This window comes from Dermacentor variabilis, chromosome 4 (assembly GCF_050947875.1).
Source record: "Dermacentor variabilis isolate Ectoservices chromosome 4, ASM5094787v1, whole genome shotgun sequence".
In the NCBI taxonomy this organism is placed as follows: Eukaryota; Metazoa; Arthropoda; class Arachnida; order Ixodida; family Ixodidae; genus Dermacentor; species Dermacentor variabilis.
The window spans coordinates 85,203,259-85,220,078 of NC_134571.1; the positions used below are offsets into that span (position 1 = coordinate 85,203,259).

The window sequence follows — 16,820 nt, forward strand, 5'->3', positions numbered from 1 at the left end:
TTTTGAGGAATTCATGAAGTGCATCTATATTTAAGGATGTATTAATTCCTTGAATATGTTTATCCGTGATCAAGGGTATCTTCATAGGGGTGTACAAAGCCAGCATCCCAGTAAATTAATATACTCCAAGCACACCGTACCTGAAGGCAGCGAAACAGACATAGGTATGCTCCTTGAACAACTTACTTTGCAACATGTGTTCCACTAGCTTCTTTATCTTGGCACTTGAACCAGCAAGCCGGTAGATACCAGTCAGCAGGGTGCCTGCAGAGTAGACCAGATAATGTTTGATCATATACTCCACCAACCAGAATATGCAGCAGCCAAATGTTGTCTGGTGATAACTGACCTGCCATGGACAGCACCACCGCATTAATGCAAGATTCCAGACAATAAGAAAAACCTGCACCTACCATGTGTGCTGATGAAATTGATGCAGCGGTCTACTGCCACAGGGATGCCTTCTGGAGTGACGTATTGCTCAGACAGGGGTGCGTCTGGGGGCGTCTGCCACGCTGCAGTGACAGACGCGAGCCACGACTCTGTGTGCTTTGGGTGGTCTGCCTGAAGGTAAAGTACCCTTCCAGGGATTCTCACTTGGAACGAAGGACCTCGCTCCTGAGCCCCTCCAAAGGTCAGGTAGGTCTGGTCAGCAGTGACCTTGCCTGAAAAACATAAAATTAACTCAACATAAAGCGCTTATTTTTTTAGCTTATTTTCAATCCTCCTTTTAAAGACCATCCTTGCCATCATATTAAAGTTGGAATTCCTAGATATTAAAATTAAGAGGAGTGTTTAACGTGCTTGGACACTTTCTGGGACATTAGAACATAGTCAAAATGGAAAGCAGGTCGAATTAGTCAATTTTGTATTGATGGAAGTAAACCGCACTACTAATTCTAAATGACACCATAGAAACCAAACATATGGTGTGAAAATGGAGTTCGTGACACCAAAAAAGAGTTATAGAACTTTTTTTGCAATGAAGGTACCACTGGGCTGGAACAACATTTAAACGAGAAGAAATAGACACCTTTAATATGTTTTAAAGTTTTGATTAACAGTGCAAGGACACTAGAGGAAACCGAAGAGAGAATAGAGTGCTGCTGTTCAGCACTGTGTTCTCTCTTCTGTCCACTCTGGCATCCTTGCTATGTTAATCAAAGCTTTAAAGCATGTTTTACCAACAAGCCCAATCTTACACCTTCTCCAGTATGCACTTACCTGAGAGTATGATGTGGCATTACAGTGCAGCAGGCATCTAAACATGCCCAACCACAATGAACATATTCAGTATTTGACAATCAATTATGTTTGAATCATGCACATGGAGAACACTGATATGCAAATATATCTAGATTTCAGTTAAAGTTTTTTCAAACATCAAGGTGACCTTGTGGATCACTGATTATCAAGTTTCAACAGCCCACAGATTCACGGATGAGGAAGAAACAGCTGTGAGCATTGACATTCAACAACCGTCATTTTGTAAGACGTGACATACTTTGTACGAATGCAATCACATGACCTACACAAGCACCAGATGATTACGAGACAGAGGCACATTCACGTCATTTACGACACAATGTCAAACGCAAGATTGCCAGTCATGATCCAAACGAGTAATTTTGAACTTCTGTATCACCCTAAACCCAATCTTAGTGACTTCGGTTCTTCCTTCACCAGTTCAACTGATCGAATACTTACACATCACTCTTCATTTGAGGGTGACAAGGTGAAAATGGGATACTGGGTCAGTGGTCTCACAACTGCGGCGAATTCTGAATGTCATGTATATGTACTTATCTTGTAGTCAGCTGCTGCCATGCGATTGTGTTCTTAAAGAAGCGCGCCGCATTTTCTGAAACGAAGATTACCGAAAGCCAATGCTTGTCTGTTGCTCTTCTAGTTGGCGTACCGTTCTATTTGCAGAAAAGGAGGCGTTCTAGGTGGGCTCTTTCCCCATCCACACTTGATTCCTGCCCAATAGTACATGGTTCTACATACCATGGAAAAGATTATGAGTACGAGTCACTGTGGTGGCTCAGGGGCTATGCTATTCTGCTACTCAGCTTGAGGTTACAGATTCAACTTCCAGCCACATTCTGATCACTAGAGTGCCGAAAAACTTGTGTACTGAGCTTTGGGTGCACCGTAACTCTTTCTGTAGCGCGCCTACAGGGCATCGTTAGGCCCGTAACGATGGTCTGAAACGCCGCTTTCGAGACCTTCTGCGCCGTTTACAGACACACTGCGCTATGGAACATAAAGGATAACTATCTTTTTGATTTATAAGCAGTTTGCTTTTTTCCAGCCTGATGGTAATTTTTGAATGCGCTCCCAAGTTTTGCAACTGTCGAAGTAAAAAGCAAAAATGGCCGCCCACTATCGATGGTTTCAAACGCCACTTTTGAGAGCTTCCCTGCCACTCACGGATACTCTATACCATAAGACGTGAAGGAGGAGAGCTGTATTTTTGTTTTCTGAGCAGTATGCCTTTTCCCTGCCAGGAGTTTATTTTTGAATGCACGCCGAAGCTTCGCGATTGCCAAAGAGAAAGCAAGAATGGCCGCCTCCGGGAGCGTCGCACGCGCTTCGAAAGATAGCAGGATCTCACGATTCCACTGTGTCTGCGGCTTATTTTATCGATTGCTCGAGCAGCAGTTACTCTGAGCATGCTGTTTTTTCGTCAGGCTGACTCTGAGAGTGACCGCGACGCAAGGCAGCCCGGAACACCGGTGGCCGCAGCCAGACAAGCCAAACTGTAGTGCTTGCACTTAAATTTTTGTAGTGGAATACCTGTTGAATAAAAATGTTTGATTTTTTCGGAGATACTAGTGTCTATTAGACGACAATACATTTTGTATATCTCATAATTTTTGCTACACTTTTTCTTATTAGATACAAGCGTATCTTTACAAACTTTGTTCAATTTTATCCCACAATTTTAATTCTGGCAATTTATGTCTTTTTTTATGGCATACATCTTGTTAATAAAACTTTTATGAGTGAAAAGTGCATTCATTCTGCTTTTTGTTTATGTATTACATAAAATATTGAGTGCAGTAGATCCTTCAGAAAAAAATTTGGCGTAACCTACAAAAACACTTATTTTCCCCATGGTAGGGAAAGAGTTAAAGAACACCAGGTGGCAAAGATAAACCAGGAGCCCTTCACTACGGTGTACCTTCGGCCACGGCAAATCAGTTCTGTGAAAATCGGCCCATGCCCGATGGAAGAAGGATCATCCAATGGAAGAAGGATCCAAATGAGAGTAGCTGGGGCTACAAAGAAAAGCTAGCCTCCTGGTTAATTGAGACAGTAAAGTAACTGCCATGGGAAGGCATAAATCCTGGGTATGATCCACAGACCAGGATGAATTTTGATTCAACTTCAAAGCTTTCTTTCTGAGAAACCTGTATGGATTTCTTTTGTAGCCTCGTGCTACACTCGCACATGCACTCGCGGATGACAATATTTTCCCTTCCATACCCTCGTAGCCCACAGTGGGGCCCCTTTCGGACATTAAACTCCACAAGCTAATTTAACTTAAAGGTTACAAGTGATGTCAAGATGCCAGTGAAAATGTCACGCAGAGTACTTGTCTTGGACCTCTCTTGCAAGCCTATTCACTGCAGGCACGGCTTGGCTTACCTACAGACATGACCTTGCGCAAGTCAATCTGCTCCACGTTCCCTGGAAGGTGCACACCGAGGGATCGCCCTCGAAGCACGACGCCTGCCGTCTGCCAGAAGCCAGTGGTGCCTTCCTTGAGGTGCAGCCGGCCGGCATGCTTGGGCTCCCCGTGCAGCTGACGCGCACTTAGGCCACTGCTCGTCTGCGGAGCCACCAGATGTGCAAGTCGCTCAAGCCACTCCCTTCGCTCAGGCAATGTTGGCACACCCAGCAAGAGGGGTCGGTTCTGTGACTGCAGCGCTTGGATCTCGAAGCACCACAGGTTGGGCACAGTGGACGTAGCTGGGCTGAATGCACAGGCAAAGAGGTGACGATCAAGAGGACACTAAACATTAAATGATCAAAATGTATGCCTTAAAAAAAAAGGATTGTACATACACTGGCCAGTATTCTAAAATATCAAGATATTTTCCAAGAATAACAGTGGCCAAACAAAGGAAGTGTAAGCCTCAAGACACATTTTGACAAAGGAACTTGTATTTGTCGGGGCAACAATTGGTTTCCTGGTTTCCTTGGCCATCTGCCTCCTCCCATATAGAGGAGGGGAATAAGTGAGTGCAAGGAGTAAGGCAAGAGAAGTTTCGTTCATACATATTTTCAGCTTATACATTGTAGATAACAATAACAAAAGCAACTTCGGGAATTTACTTTTTTTTTTGTCTGGCCATCTGTTTGTTGGTGTGCAAAATTTTTTTAATATGGAGATCACACACATGAAAAGCTGAAGGTGATGATGATATGGAATTTGGCAGTGTTTTAGCTGCTGGCCTAACCAAACAGTGTTTTAATTTTATTTCAATATGTTGAGTACAAGAAGGGATAGTGTGCAAGAAACTTATCGTAACCTGCCGTGGTTGCTTAGTGGCTATAGTGTCGGGCTGCTAAGCATGAGGTCGCGGGACTGAATCCTAGCCATGGCGGCCGCATTTCAATGGGGGAGAAAAATGCGAAAACACCTATGTATTTAGATTTAGGTGCATGTTAGAGAACCCCAGGTGGTCCAAATATCCAGAGTCCCCCACTACGGCGTGCCTCATGATAGAAAGTGGTTCTGGCACGTAAAACCCTATAATTTAATTAAATTTTTTTCACTTATCGTAACAAGTTAGTGCAAAAATGAAGATGGATGAGGCAGACCATCTGTCCATCATCACCCACTTTCCAACCCTTGCCCCGTACAGACTTTTAGACACATCAAATAAAACTCTAATCAGTCCGATTCATGTTTTCATGCAAAGGATGAAAACTACATTCTGCTCGAAATGTGTTGATGTTACAGAAAACATAGCAAAGTTCACAAATTTTGTCAACAAGTACATCTACTGCATAGTGTCTTATGTAACTGGACTGCCCTCCACCTTGCTATTTTAAATGTATTTCAAACCACTGTCCGCAGAAATCTATTTCAGTGAATGTCATAATGAGCCATAGAAGTCTCCTAGGGGACGACTATCACTGCTGATGAAATGTGAGCAGCCTGTAATGACTCACGATAGGTCAATATGCAAGAAATTCTAAACAAGTTACAAATTATGCAGTTGATGCTGTAGGTGCATCACTGACTTGCACAGAAAGGTGCATATGTTATAATTATGCACTGCATAGTTCCTGCTTTCACAAATGAGTTTTGTTTCTTCATTTTAATACTAAGTCCAAGAGGAAATTTGGAAACTAAATAATGTTTAGTTTCTGTCATAACTATCATTAGCTTTAGGTTCTTGAAACCATTTGCTGCCCTAGATCATGATCAATGCAAAAAAGTTTAAGCATTGTTTGAAGCATAAACAATTAACTAAAAGAAAAAAAAAATTAAACTGCAACACTGGAACAGATTCACACCAAGAAATTATGAAATCAAGAATACTACCTCGGTTCATTTCCAGCTACAGCAAAAACTGCCCCAATGTCTTGAGGTGCCAAAGCGCCCAATGGAATGGTGTCCTAGATAAAATATGAGAGTGCAGAGTAAGCGGCAGGTCATTGCTTAAGAATGCCGGAAAGTCAAAAACCATAAATCACACCTTGTCTGACGTATAGTAGCTCCAACAGCCATCATTAAGTGTGCACCAGCATTTCTGGAATCCTGAAAAAGATAGAAGCATTACCTCCACTGAAGAAGCATGCCACTACAGAAACCTACATGTGAGAAGCCTGTCAGCTACTCAAATTTGTTTACTATAGCTGAACATTTGCATTAATTGAAGTGTTATAATACTGACCATGAAAGAGTAAATCATAAGGGTGAGCATGTCTTTCCAGCATTTATGCTAAAACTGCAACTTCTAGACGGCCCAGCAAACACAAGCATTTGTTTTCAAGGGCTTGAAAGCAGACCAGTTGCTTGAGGTGTACAGCAATTTGAACCTGAACACTGCAATTTGAATAAAGCAACTTGACTAAACATCAGTGAGCATGGCTGATGCATTCAGAGTTAACAGCAATGGCCAAAGGATTTCCCCAAATGATACATACTATAAAATTGAGCCCTGTGTGCACAGTGCAAATTAAATTTATACAGTTATCTTTAGTATCCTCACTGTGTTCCTTCCTCCTCACTTTGTTTAATGATAACATACCTTGCGTAGAACCTGCCATGCTAGTGCAATGTACATCACATTTGAGAAGAGAAGGTGTTGGACTGTGAAGCACTTAGGCAGAAATATCAGCCAAAAGTAACTCAGTTCATGAAGATGATGGTAGGGAAAAATTTGAGAGATCTTTGCAACTCTGCAAGCGATGACAAGAAGGCTGAACCTCCAAGTTCTAACTGCACAATTTGGTTTATCACTTGCATAGGACTCATGCCAAGAAAGCGCCATCAAAGTATCATGCAAACTTAACCGTGAACAATGTTTGAGTCAAATTTTTCTGACATGATGTCAGTGCCTGCATGCGGACAGCAAGGGGCCATTGCCCCCCCCCCCCCCCCCCCCCCGGTCGTCTTGGAAGCAAGGTGGGCGAGGGGCAGATTGAGTGAGTCTGTACTACCTGTAACAGAATACGATACAGGAAGCATGCTGTAGCAGATGCTACGATTGGATCTTATTTCTACCGTTGGGAATCGTATCCTGAAAGTGCGCTTGAGTCAGGTATTTGTGTAGAGGCTAGACTAAGCAGCCCCCTCTGCCCCCAAGTCATGGTATCTTTTTACTTTTTTCATAGCAAGCTAGGTCACAGTGAGGGTAAAGCCTCCAGTAAGGTCTGATCAAAAAACATGTTTCGTTTCCGTAACACACGAGACATTCCTGTCACAGTTGTCTGCAGGGAAATGCTGAAGAAAAGTCTAGTTTGGCAAGTGAAAGGGCAAGGGTGCTGCAAGATGGTGTCACCTCCTAATGGAAATGCCTGCGCACATCTATGATTGCCTGAATAGAAATCCTGACAGTCATGCAGTTTTTGTAATACTACAGAGTTCACTATATGCTGGTCTCACTGCACAACCTAGATGCAACTGATAGAAGAAAGAAAATAAATGCTTGCAACAGCAACATACTTCAGAACAGCACCACACTGCATAATAAACACTATGAGAGATAAGTATATGTTGATAAATATTTTGATGTTTATAGTAATGCTCAAGGTCTGAAAAAGAAAGTGAGCTCCAATGTTACTACCCTGCTCGTAGAACTAAACCAAAGTTTTAAGCAACAGTAATACCTGCTGAAATTAGCACTTAGCTACAGGCTGTAGCATCAGCTTAACTCAAATATTCAGTGGGTGTTTACTTGAGCGTGCAAAGTAAGTAAGCCAATGTCATACCTTTGCGGTTTGATCCAGCTTTGTAAACATATCCAGAGAAGTCCAGCTTGTCTGTAGTCCAGCAATCTTCGGACTGCAGTGAAGAGGAGTCGCTTGTCGCAGATGTAGTATCTTGTCTAGAGGGACAGCGATCACCCATATCAGTGAAAGCTCTGCGTCCAAGTGGGCTTTCAAATTGCGGGGAGTCTGGTACACTCGGGGAAGCATTCAAGGAAGCACTTCTTAGGGATGGGGTTGGGCTTTGTTCAAAGTCGGCCTTGAAGGAAACTGGGGCAGGGTGCTGGCTTGGGAGAAGAGTCCGATAAAAGGTAGATGCCGTTTTAATATGAGAGCTGGCCTTTCCTTCATCTACGGAGTTTGAAAGAGGCGTGGAACATCCTGGCTGTTGGTCAACTTGGTTCCGCTTTGCAAGTGAGGTCCTAACAGCTGGAATTGGGACCTGGGGTTCGAGGAGGCATTTTGCTCCAGGCAACGCAACAGCAGTGTTATTCCTAGGGGGTATTTCAGGGGGCTCTGGTTCAGGAGGTGGCGGAGGTGGATAGGATGGCGGAGGAGTTATTAATGGCACATATTCAGATTCAATGTCATCTGATGAAAAAACGTCAAAAGCATCCATGAAATCCGAGTCTCTGGGTGAATCAGATAGTGAAGGAAAAGCTGCTCTTTGTGGCGGGATGTCGTAGAGCTCGGATGAATCTGGGAAAACGAAAGTGTTTTCAGGAGGTGAAATGCAAGGCCTTGGGAAAGGTTTGGGTACTTCGTATAGCATGTGTGCTGAGGAAGATAAAAGTGAGTCTTCTTGCACTGTGCACGCAGCCACTGGAGATTTAGGGTCGTCCTCCTCCAAGAGCTTGCTTTCCTTCGATATCGATGAGTCACAAGTGACAGGAAGTGGCGGAGGTGGAATTTCATACGACGGAGGCGTTTTGAACACAACACCCTCATATTCAGTGTCAGTCAATGAGATTTGCTTCCTGAGGCTAGGGGGCGTGTCATAGGTTGGTGACACGATCTCCTGCTTGTTTGGAGGAGATCGATGCACAGGAAACTCGTAGAAAACACCTGAAAGTGACAGCTGAGGCTGGTTCCAAAACACACTCACATCACGTACTGGCTTTACGAACTCCTGAGGAGAGCCCTGTGGAGTTACTGGTGGAGTTCTTGAGCTTTCATCTTTGGCACTCAAACGTTCAGGTAGAGATTCAGCAGTGCTTGGTCCACGTGCCTCCTGGTCGGCAATGAGCTTTCGGTTTTTCTCCAGAACTCCTTGAGGTACATCCTCATAAATGTGAGGAAAAAGTGAGGGTGGTAACTGTGGTGAGTTGGGAGCCTCCTCACACTTTTGGCGCTGAAGCTTTGGCCTGTTATTTTTCAGAAACATTATAGAATCAGTATCGCTGACATCTGGCACACGGTTTGCTCTAGGTGCTTGTCCCACATGGGCAGGAGCTTCCATCTTGTCATCCATGACCAAATAGATTGGGTTTGTGAAATGTTGTGCCATTGGCTTCTGGATGTGAGATGAGCAAGGCTGCGCTGAGGGTGGCTCCAGCACAACTTCTGTCGTGGACAAGGAGCTATCTGGAAGATATCTCAAGCTGGAAGGCTCTGACGATTCCATGTCTTTTTTAGGTGCTTTGAATGAAAGAGAGCGACATGGGACTTTGGTGTCAAGGGAAATTGGAGGAGAAAGGCCTTGATCTGTGCTAGAGGGGGCAAGTGGTTGCGGCCTCCTTGGAAGGATCGGGGGAGGATTGTTCATGTCTCGGTGGCTTTCATGTCAAGCTGAAAAGCAAATTAAATTTTTTTTCACAGGAACATTACTAAAAACAACTCGGGTTCTTACATTTCTGCTGCTACGCAACACCTGCCATAAAAACGAAAAGTGATACTCCATTGAAAATGACAATGCACAAAAGTAGAACAAACTTGCACAAAAATCGAGGGTCGGCCTTATCTGTTATGTGACAGAACGAGAAATTACGCACGAGCGACACAGCAGGCTTTCCCGTAGCACGTCGAGCAAGGCAACGAAAACAAACAACTGGCTGGGCCACCTGCTTCAGCGCACTATGTGTCGCATTTCTGAGAGAAACTGCGACATGTCATGCACGTGGGGTGGCCTGCACGCCAGTGTCATGTTAATAGGGAACGAAGCGGCTTAGGTCAAATGCATGCCGTAGTGCGTCGGCCGGTATGAATCACGGAGCCACTAGCACGCCTGCTCTGGAACAGCGCTCAAATAGATCGACAACAAAGGGCCACAAATTGCCATCTCCGAAGTGCGACTGTTCAATGAAACGCACATTTCTACCTTTCTGCCGGCCGTACAAAACCCTTGTCGATACTCCAGGCCGAGGATTCGCACAACACGGTGCACTTGTTGCTCAGTCCCGTCTCGCGCTTGGGAGAAAGAGAAGTTCAGGCTAGAGAGCCAATCACTTGTGTCATCCATGACTCACGCGCACAGATTCCGCATCGCCTCATCTATAGAAAGCAAGCATGGCAGTAACAGCAGCCAATTAAGCTCGGAGTGAGCGGAACGTCTACGGACGCATACTTTAACGTGCGCATTTGACGTAACGAGAGATGACTAAAGATGATAAAAGCATCAGCTTACCTCATTCAGGCACGGAGCGTGTTGTCAAAGCCGCGCTCATATTTGCCGGTACCACATGATACGCGAGCGTTAAAGAATGCTTTTAGCCATGCATTAAGCTCACAATTTCTGACTTCGACCAGTCAATCGTGTATTTGCTGCGCCAGCCAACGGATGTCCGGCGATTCCAAGCTTCCAGCAGCACTTTGTCAAGGTCTTCTCCGAGTTGTTGCGTATTCTTTGGTAACCTGGTGTCACAGCATGTCGAATGTACTCCACGTGACGGCCTACGATAATCAATACACAAAGAATATATTAGGAGAGCGTGCAGCTGTTTAGCTCAAGACACAAACCAGCAGGTTTGAAGTATGTAGGCAGGGCGGCAGGGCAACACGCAAGCATGGGGACATATTATTGTGCCGCTGGCGCCATCGGACGGAAGCGATCGTAAGTATACCACGCCTTGTTTTCAGCTGCTCTTGACAACGCCAATCAGAGCGGCTGCATAGCTTTGGCGCGCCTGAGAGCCGCGTTCAAAATGAAGCTGTCCTGTCAAAAATGAAGCGCTCGTCCCGACTACTTCATTTCTTTCCCTGGGTGCGTGTATTCTCGAATTTTGCGTTGCTAATATGAATGTAAGTTCTAGCAACCAACTGGTACGCTTAAATCATGGAAGCTTTATCGGTTTTATTAAGGAAGTTTGGAAAAGTCAAACATAGAATATCTTTCAACGTCTAAAACCTTGCTTGAAAAAAAGAATATATATATATATATATATATATATATATATATATATACCACCTGCTCCGAGACCGGCCTCGTACTTTTATGCTAAGCTTATTTGCTTATTTGTATCCGCCCACCAATATAACAAAAAGAGTAAGATAAAGTAAATAATAATTACAGTTCGTGTAGCACGGATGGTATGATGCACGGATAGACGACGTATAGTTGGGGGCTCCAGATTAATTTTGACCACGTGGAGCTCTTTAACATGCACCTAAATCTAATTATACAAGGGTTCCTGCATTCCACCCCCTTCGTATCGCGGCTGCTGTGGCCAGGAACCGAACTCGTTCCCTCGTGATCAGCGGCGCAATGTCATAGCCACTTGCAGCCGACGCAGTAGGCTGCACTGTCCAGCGCTTGTGCGTTTCCGCCACTTATTTCTTTCTCAACAAAGCAGAGGTGCCGTGCAATCTGTCGTATTCCTTATTATTTCGTTTTACGAGAAACATCCCTGGCGAAAAACACACTTGCGCGGCACATTGCGCGTCTTGGAGCTGATTGGTACATTCCAAACGGTAAAGCTTGCCGAAACTTTAGTGAGGGCAGGTGAGGTGACGTCTCCTTAGTAAAAATGCAAGAATTTGAAATAAATTAAGAGCTGACGCCTTCATTTTTTTTCTTCTAATTTCTACAAATAAAGACATACGTGGTCCATAAACCATTCTGAGGGAAAATATGTTATGGTTTCATTTATTTATTTATTCAAACTACTACACGTGCATACTGAACTGGATATACATTACAAGTAGTGCAAACGAAACGAAGCCGAACTATAGTGTTGTAGAGCAGTAATTATGCCAGTCATATATATAAGACAAAAATATAAAAAAATGCGCCGAAGTAGGTTGAAGAAAAAAAAAAAAAAGAAGACTTAAAATTAATATTGAGATGCGGCGCTGTATCTCTCTCATTTCACACTTTCTTTGGGAATGGTGAGTAATCGATGTCAAAGATGTCATGAGCAAGCTCAATGAGGTAAGAAAGACTTTGGAGACTCATTCTCGCAGTGTGCTCGGACGGTGTTCTGTGGTACAATATGCTGCATGCGTATCAGTGAAGACACGAAATCACGTCAGAAACACGGGGCTCCGGAAGGTGTGTATTGAGTAGGGCTGGGGAAAGGAGCAGGTACTCGTTTCGCCTGCCCATGGGGGTACGTTTTTTTTTTTTTTTTTGCCATTAAGCTGGGGGTGGGAGGCGAGTTGAGGGGGGGGGGGGGCACTGAATGAAACCTGCTGGGGCACGGCAGCGAGACAAAGCTAGTCCTGGCGTGGAGGCGAGGGCTGCACTGGCATCTTCATAGTAGCGATCGAAAATTTCCAAACTGCAAAGTCGAGGCGACTACAAAGACCTGGCTCGCAACAGCCGACCCCAACTTCCCTACAAGGGACATCGACCCTTGCTTCCCGACTGTGTCTCCCTCCACCGAAAGAACGAAGGCGCACCAAAATAATCGAAGTCCTATGACGAAGAGTTATCATCATAATTATAATCAGCCTATTTTGATGCCCACTGCAGTGCGAAGGCCTCCTCCCAGCGATCTCCAGTTATCCCCGTCTTACCCGCCGTGGTTGCTTAGTGGCTATGGTGTCGGGCTGCTAAGCACGAGGTCGCGGGATCGAATCCTGGCCATGGCTGCCGCATTTCGATGGGGGCGAAATGCGAAAACCCCCGTGTACTTAGATTTAGGTGCACGTTAGAGAACACCTGGTGATCCAAATTATTCAGGACTCCCGCAGTACGGCGTGCCTCATAATGATATTGTGGTTTTGGCATGTAAAACCCCATAATTAAATTACCCCTGTCTTGCGCTAGCTGATTCCGACTTACGCCTGCAACTTTCCTAATTTCATCAACCTACCTAATTAGAGTTACTGTATATCAGAAGCAGAATTCCCGTGAATCATATAGTAACTCTACTGCGAAGAGTTCGACCTCTCTGATTGACCGAAACAAGAGTCACCGGGTTACCTCGTCTGCAGGGTCAAGGGAAAGGCGAATGATTCAACTAAGTCGCAGTTTCGCCCGAAAGGCGAATCATTATTAGCAATAGAAAACTACTACATGATTACACAAATTAAAGTTCTTAGCTTTATAGGCTGCATGAACTGCAGGAAATGTTCGCTTACTTACTAAATAAGCACGGTGTGTCACGTGCGCGCACACAAAATGGACCGACCTCACTCGATGACCGCGAGCGCTCGCTTTCGCAACTGGCATGGCAAGTGTAGCGACGGCAGCGGGGAGCGCGTGTGCTTATGCTAACGCGAACGTTCCGTGCTGCTGCTCCTTTCAGCATTTCAATTGTGCCGTGTCTTCAAAACTCAGACGCGCGACCTTCAAGTTCCAACAGGCGCGTGGAAAGAAAGGGCGCACGTAGCAACCAGCCATCTCGGCTCGCCCTCATCCTTGCACCCGCCGCATGGCTAGAGGAGGAGACACGCGCGCGCTCAAGCACGTTGTCCCCAGCGTTGGGGGCGCGGGAAGCCCAAATCACCACCCTTATCGGCTCACTCTCGCATGCTTGCGCTTGCACCAGCAACATACGGCGCAGGGCCGCTACTTCTTCGCACACTTTTGGACATGATTAGGAACATCAAAGCGACGGCGAAAATTTGCCTGGAGCGTCCGTATATATACTGTCATGGTAAAACACGGTAAACATTATTGAAGATACTTATCACAAGTTCAAGTTAATTATTGCACGAATAATCTTACGTCGAAATACAACAAAACACTTCTCGAGTGTGCCTCGGTAGCTCTCACTATAGAATCTGCTGCCGGGCGCTTCAAGGCGTAATACGTGCACCTCTATGTATCTCTTCCTTTTTTTTTTTTGGACGCCCTCATTCCCATGCCTGGATGATTTCTGGCCTGACCGCGACTGCAGTAAGTTGCACACTGCTAAAACCTTTGTGCGCGGCATTTCAACTTCCTTTGGATATAGCCAATGTGAATGACCAGTGCCCATTTTTGTGCCGCATGCTAATCGACGCTCTCGGGCGTTGAAAAAAAAAATACGGTACGAACTTAAAGGCTCTATACGCTCTAAAAACAGTTGCATTCTTTGGGGGGTATATTTTCCACACAACAATAATCGTCATTTGTCTTGCCCACATTTTCTTTCTTTAACGCTGCGAGCCCGGTGCTTCCAAGACACGAACGGCATGCGCCTTATCAGCATGAGGGAGCATTCTCGAGAGGAAAATAACGAGCGCAGCGTTTTCAACGAAGTAGATGCAAGCAAGACATGTAGATGACGATTATCACACTATAAGAAAAGTTTACACCCTTTGAGTCGTATCTTGCCACACAATAAACGTCATCTGCTGTCTTGTCTGCATTTCCTTGCTTCAACGCTGCGAGCCCGGAACTTCCCAGTAACGAAAGACATGCGCGTTATCAGCATGACATAGCATTGCCGACAGGAAAGTAGCGGGTGCGGCGTTTTCAAGAAAGGAAACGAAAGCTAGGCAGATAACGATTATTGTTGTGCGGCAGATATACATTCCAAAGGGCGTAAACTTTTTTTAGAGTGCGCTGTGTGGCATACACCCCAAAGGATGGAACTGTTTTTAGAGTGTAGCATAAAACTGGCTAAAACGATATTTCGATTGAAACTTTAGGTCTCCATTGCTTACGGTTCTGCTGACATATGCATGATCTTGCTCATCGACGCTTCAGATGCACATTGACTAGCTTATGCTAGCAAGGTGCACATACACCTGTATACTACAATCCTTGGCGAAGCCACTGTGTTTGCTATGACACTGTATTGTGGCGCCATCTAGCACGGACCGTGCTGTTGCCTGCGAGATTTCAGAGCGTAGCTTGGCCTGTTTTTCTGCCATCGCATTTTTGCCTGATTAGACATACAACACACAAGAGGCCTTAGACAAGATGACGTGAATGAGCGCAAACGTGAAATATAACTTGATATCGCAAGTAAAATTTACAGTGATAAGTCCTCTCGGAGGCACATATGTCACACAAAAGGCTTCAGGCAAGATGCTTTTGGAACTATTGCGAACGCCCGTCTTCCTGACGTATAAAACGCAGTGCGAGAACATCGCCGGCATAGTTGTGGCCCACAGCTGTGAGGTTGTAAGCAGAAGAGTTTCGAGGGGGACGATATGTTATTGTGCTCGATGACGAGGCCCATTTTATAGCGTCGCGCTATGTCTGCCTCTGAGGGCGGTGGTGTGAACGTCAAAGTCAAATAAAGGAGTGAATTAAAATGGGAACCACAAACAAATGCACGGTAGATTATTTCTTCAACACTATCTATAGATACGTTTCTTTTTTCGGGAGAAGAAGATAACTGTTTAGCGGAGATAACAAAGACCATATTTACGTCTTTAGAGCTCGCTCCCAGATCACGGGGACCATGATGTTGCTGCGAGCTGGTGCGCGGCAATCGCAAACTGGCGTCTCTGTAACGTCCATCGTTCTCACGTCGTCTCGCGCATAGGGTTATGGTCCCGGGGGGTGTGCCCGGGCCCCCAGCCCTGGCAGCGCCCCTCCCCTCAAGCTCATCCCCGAATCGAAGAGCTACGTAGTTAGGTCGACGAATGGCACATTGTGACGGCACCTCATCAGCGTCACTGCAATTACGTCGCTTATCACTACAGCAGTTAAAAATTTATACAGATCTTGCCAAAAAAGAAAGGAAAAGAAAGACAAGAACAAGAAACGGGTAACTGTCACGAAAGTAGTCGGTTGAAAATAAATTCGGTCGCCTCTTATGTGAACAGTATTATAGTGTCAAGCGGTGTAGGAGATCAGTCAACTCTTCAAATGAATAAACCCTATATAGCTGAGGTGAGGTGGTACCATGGGAACGTATAAATAAAGAAAAAAGAAATGCTAATCGCAAACATTTAATAATGTCGAATGTCGTCATAAAAGCCGCAACAGAAACTCCCCCTTAGCGTACCGGCATTTCTGTAATAATTTTCGTTGCGGACAAAGCACTTGCTGCCGTCTATTTCATTGTTTTTTTTTTCTGCATTTGCTACAAGAAAGCGAAATTCCTTCGTTGAAGCGTACTGCTATATCCTGCGCACTCGAAATTACGAGTCACCGATCTTAAAGCACGGGCGCAGACCGTCCACCGTTGGGATGCGCCGTTAGGCCGGTCGGACTTTGTTCGTCGTTATCCGAAATACGCTTATCGCTTACGGCTGACCCGCACCTCGGTCATGTCACGCTTCCGCTCACACACAATCTCAGACCCTGCCGCACTGACCTCTGTTTAAACTTATCGGCAGGCAAAGCCTCGTTTCCCGTTTGCGCGTGAACGCTGTGACGCTCTTTTTTTTTTTTTCTTCCTCGTAAGCTTCCCGCATATTTTCCGCGGTGAGCGGTCACCGCGACGCTTATAAGCCTTACAAAATCAACAGAAATGTTACGTTTATGTTGGACTTCATAATGGGCGTTCGATAAGCTTTATGTTGGAATGCAACTGAGTGTTGCGCGTGATTACTTACAAGGGTAAATATGGGCTGGAAAAGATTCCTTTCGCCAGATTCCATTCCTTCTTTTATCGCTAATCGTTTAATCGTTTAATATCGTTTAATCTCAGCCGCGACCACGAGGCAATGTTTTGGGAATCGAGTGCTCTTATTTACATCGAGCATGCGCGCACGCTGGATGCAAGGCTTCAAAAAAAGCCATCGTGTTTTCCCAATAAACGCAGTTGTAAGTTCAGCGCGGTTTGTGTCCCATCCTCTGTTCCGTTGTCCGGTGTACGTCCTTAGCGCCGTTTTTAAACGTTATCATCCGCCTCTCAAGACCAGCCACTCCTGGTGATAAAGAAGGCGGAGCTAGTTGGAACATGGTTATGGCGGCGCGTTTTGAGGACAGGACACGAAAGAATGCACACAGCACAGACGCCGAAAGGAGATGGTATACCGCATTCCGCTCTCTTCTGGCAAATGCTACGTCGGCCAGACTGGTCGTTGTGTTCATGACCGTT

At 45.3% G+C, this 16,820-nt stretch overlaps 1 protein-coding gene across 4 annotated transcripts in view; it reads right to left on the reverse strand.

The window, feature by feature from the left end:
• The window catches only part of RhoGAP15B (RhoGAP_ARAP and RA_ARAPs domain-containing protein RhoGAP15B), a 37,346-nt gene extending 26,871 nt beyond the window's left edge, over positions 1–10,475 (reverse strand). Inside the window, exons 1-8 of one of the 4 annotated variants that reach the window (XM_075689672.1) lie at positions 10,408–10,458; positions 10,076–10,341; positions 7,456–9,240; positions 5,718–5,779; positions 5,564–5,637; positions 3,655–3,983; positions 414–665; positions 187–264 (exon numbers count right to left, since the gene is read on the reverse strand). In XM_075689672.1, the coding sequence (XP_075545787.1) occupies positions 187–264; positions 414–665; positions 3,655–3,983; positions 5,564–5,637; positions 5,718–5,779; positions 7,456–9,217 (2,557 nt within the window). In that variant the 5' untranslated portion in view covers positions 9,218–9,240; positions 10,076–10,341; positions 10,408–10,458. Of the gene's footprint in view, positions 1–186; positions 265–413; positions 666–3,654; positions 3,984–5,563; positions 5,638–5,717; positions 5,780–7,455; positions 9,241–9,761; positions 10,051–10,075 lie in introns of those variants that run through there. The other 3 variants (XM_075689675.1, XM_075689674.1, XM_075689673.1) reach the window with 3 other exon arrangements.
• Between the last annotated feature and the right edge of the window lie 6,345 nt (positions 10,476–16,820).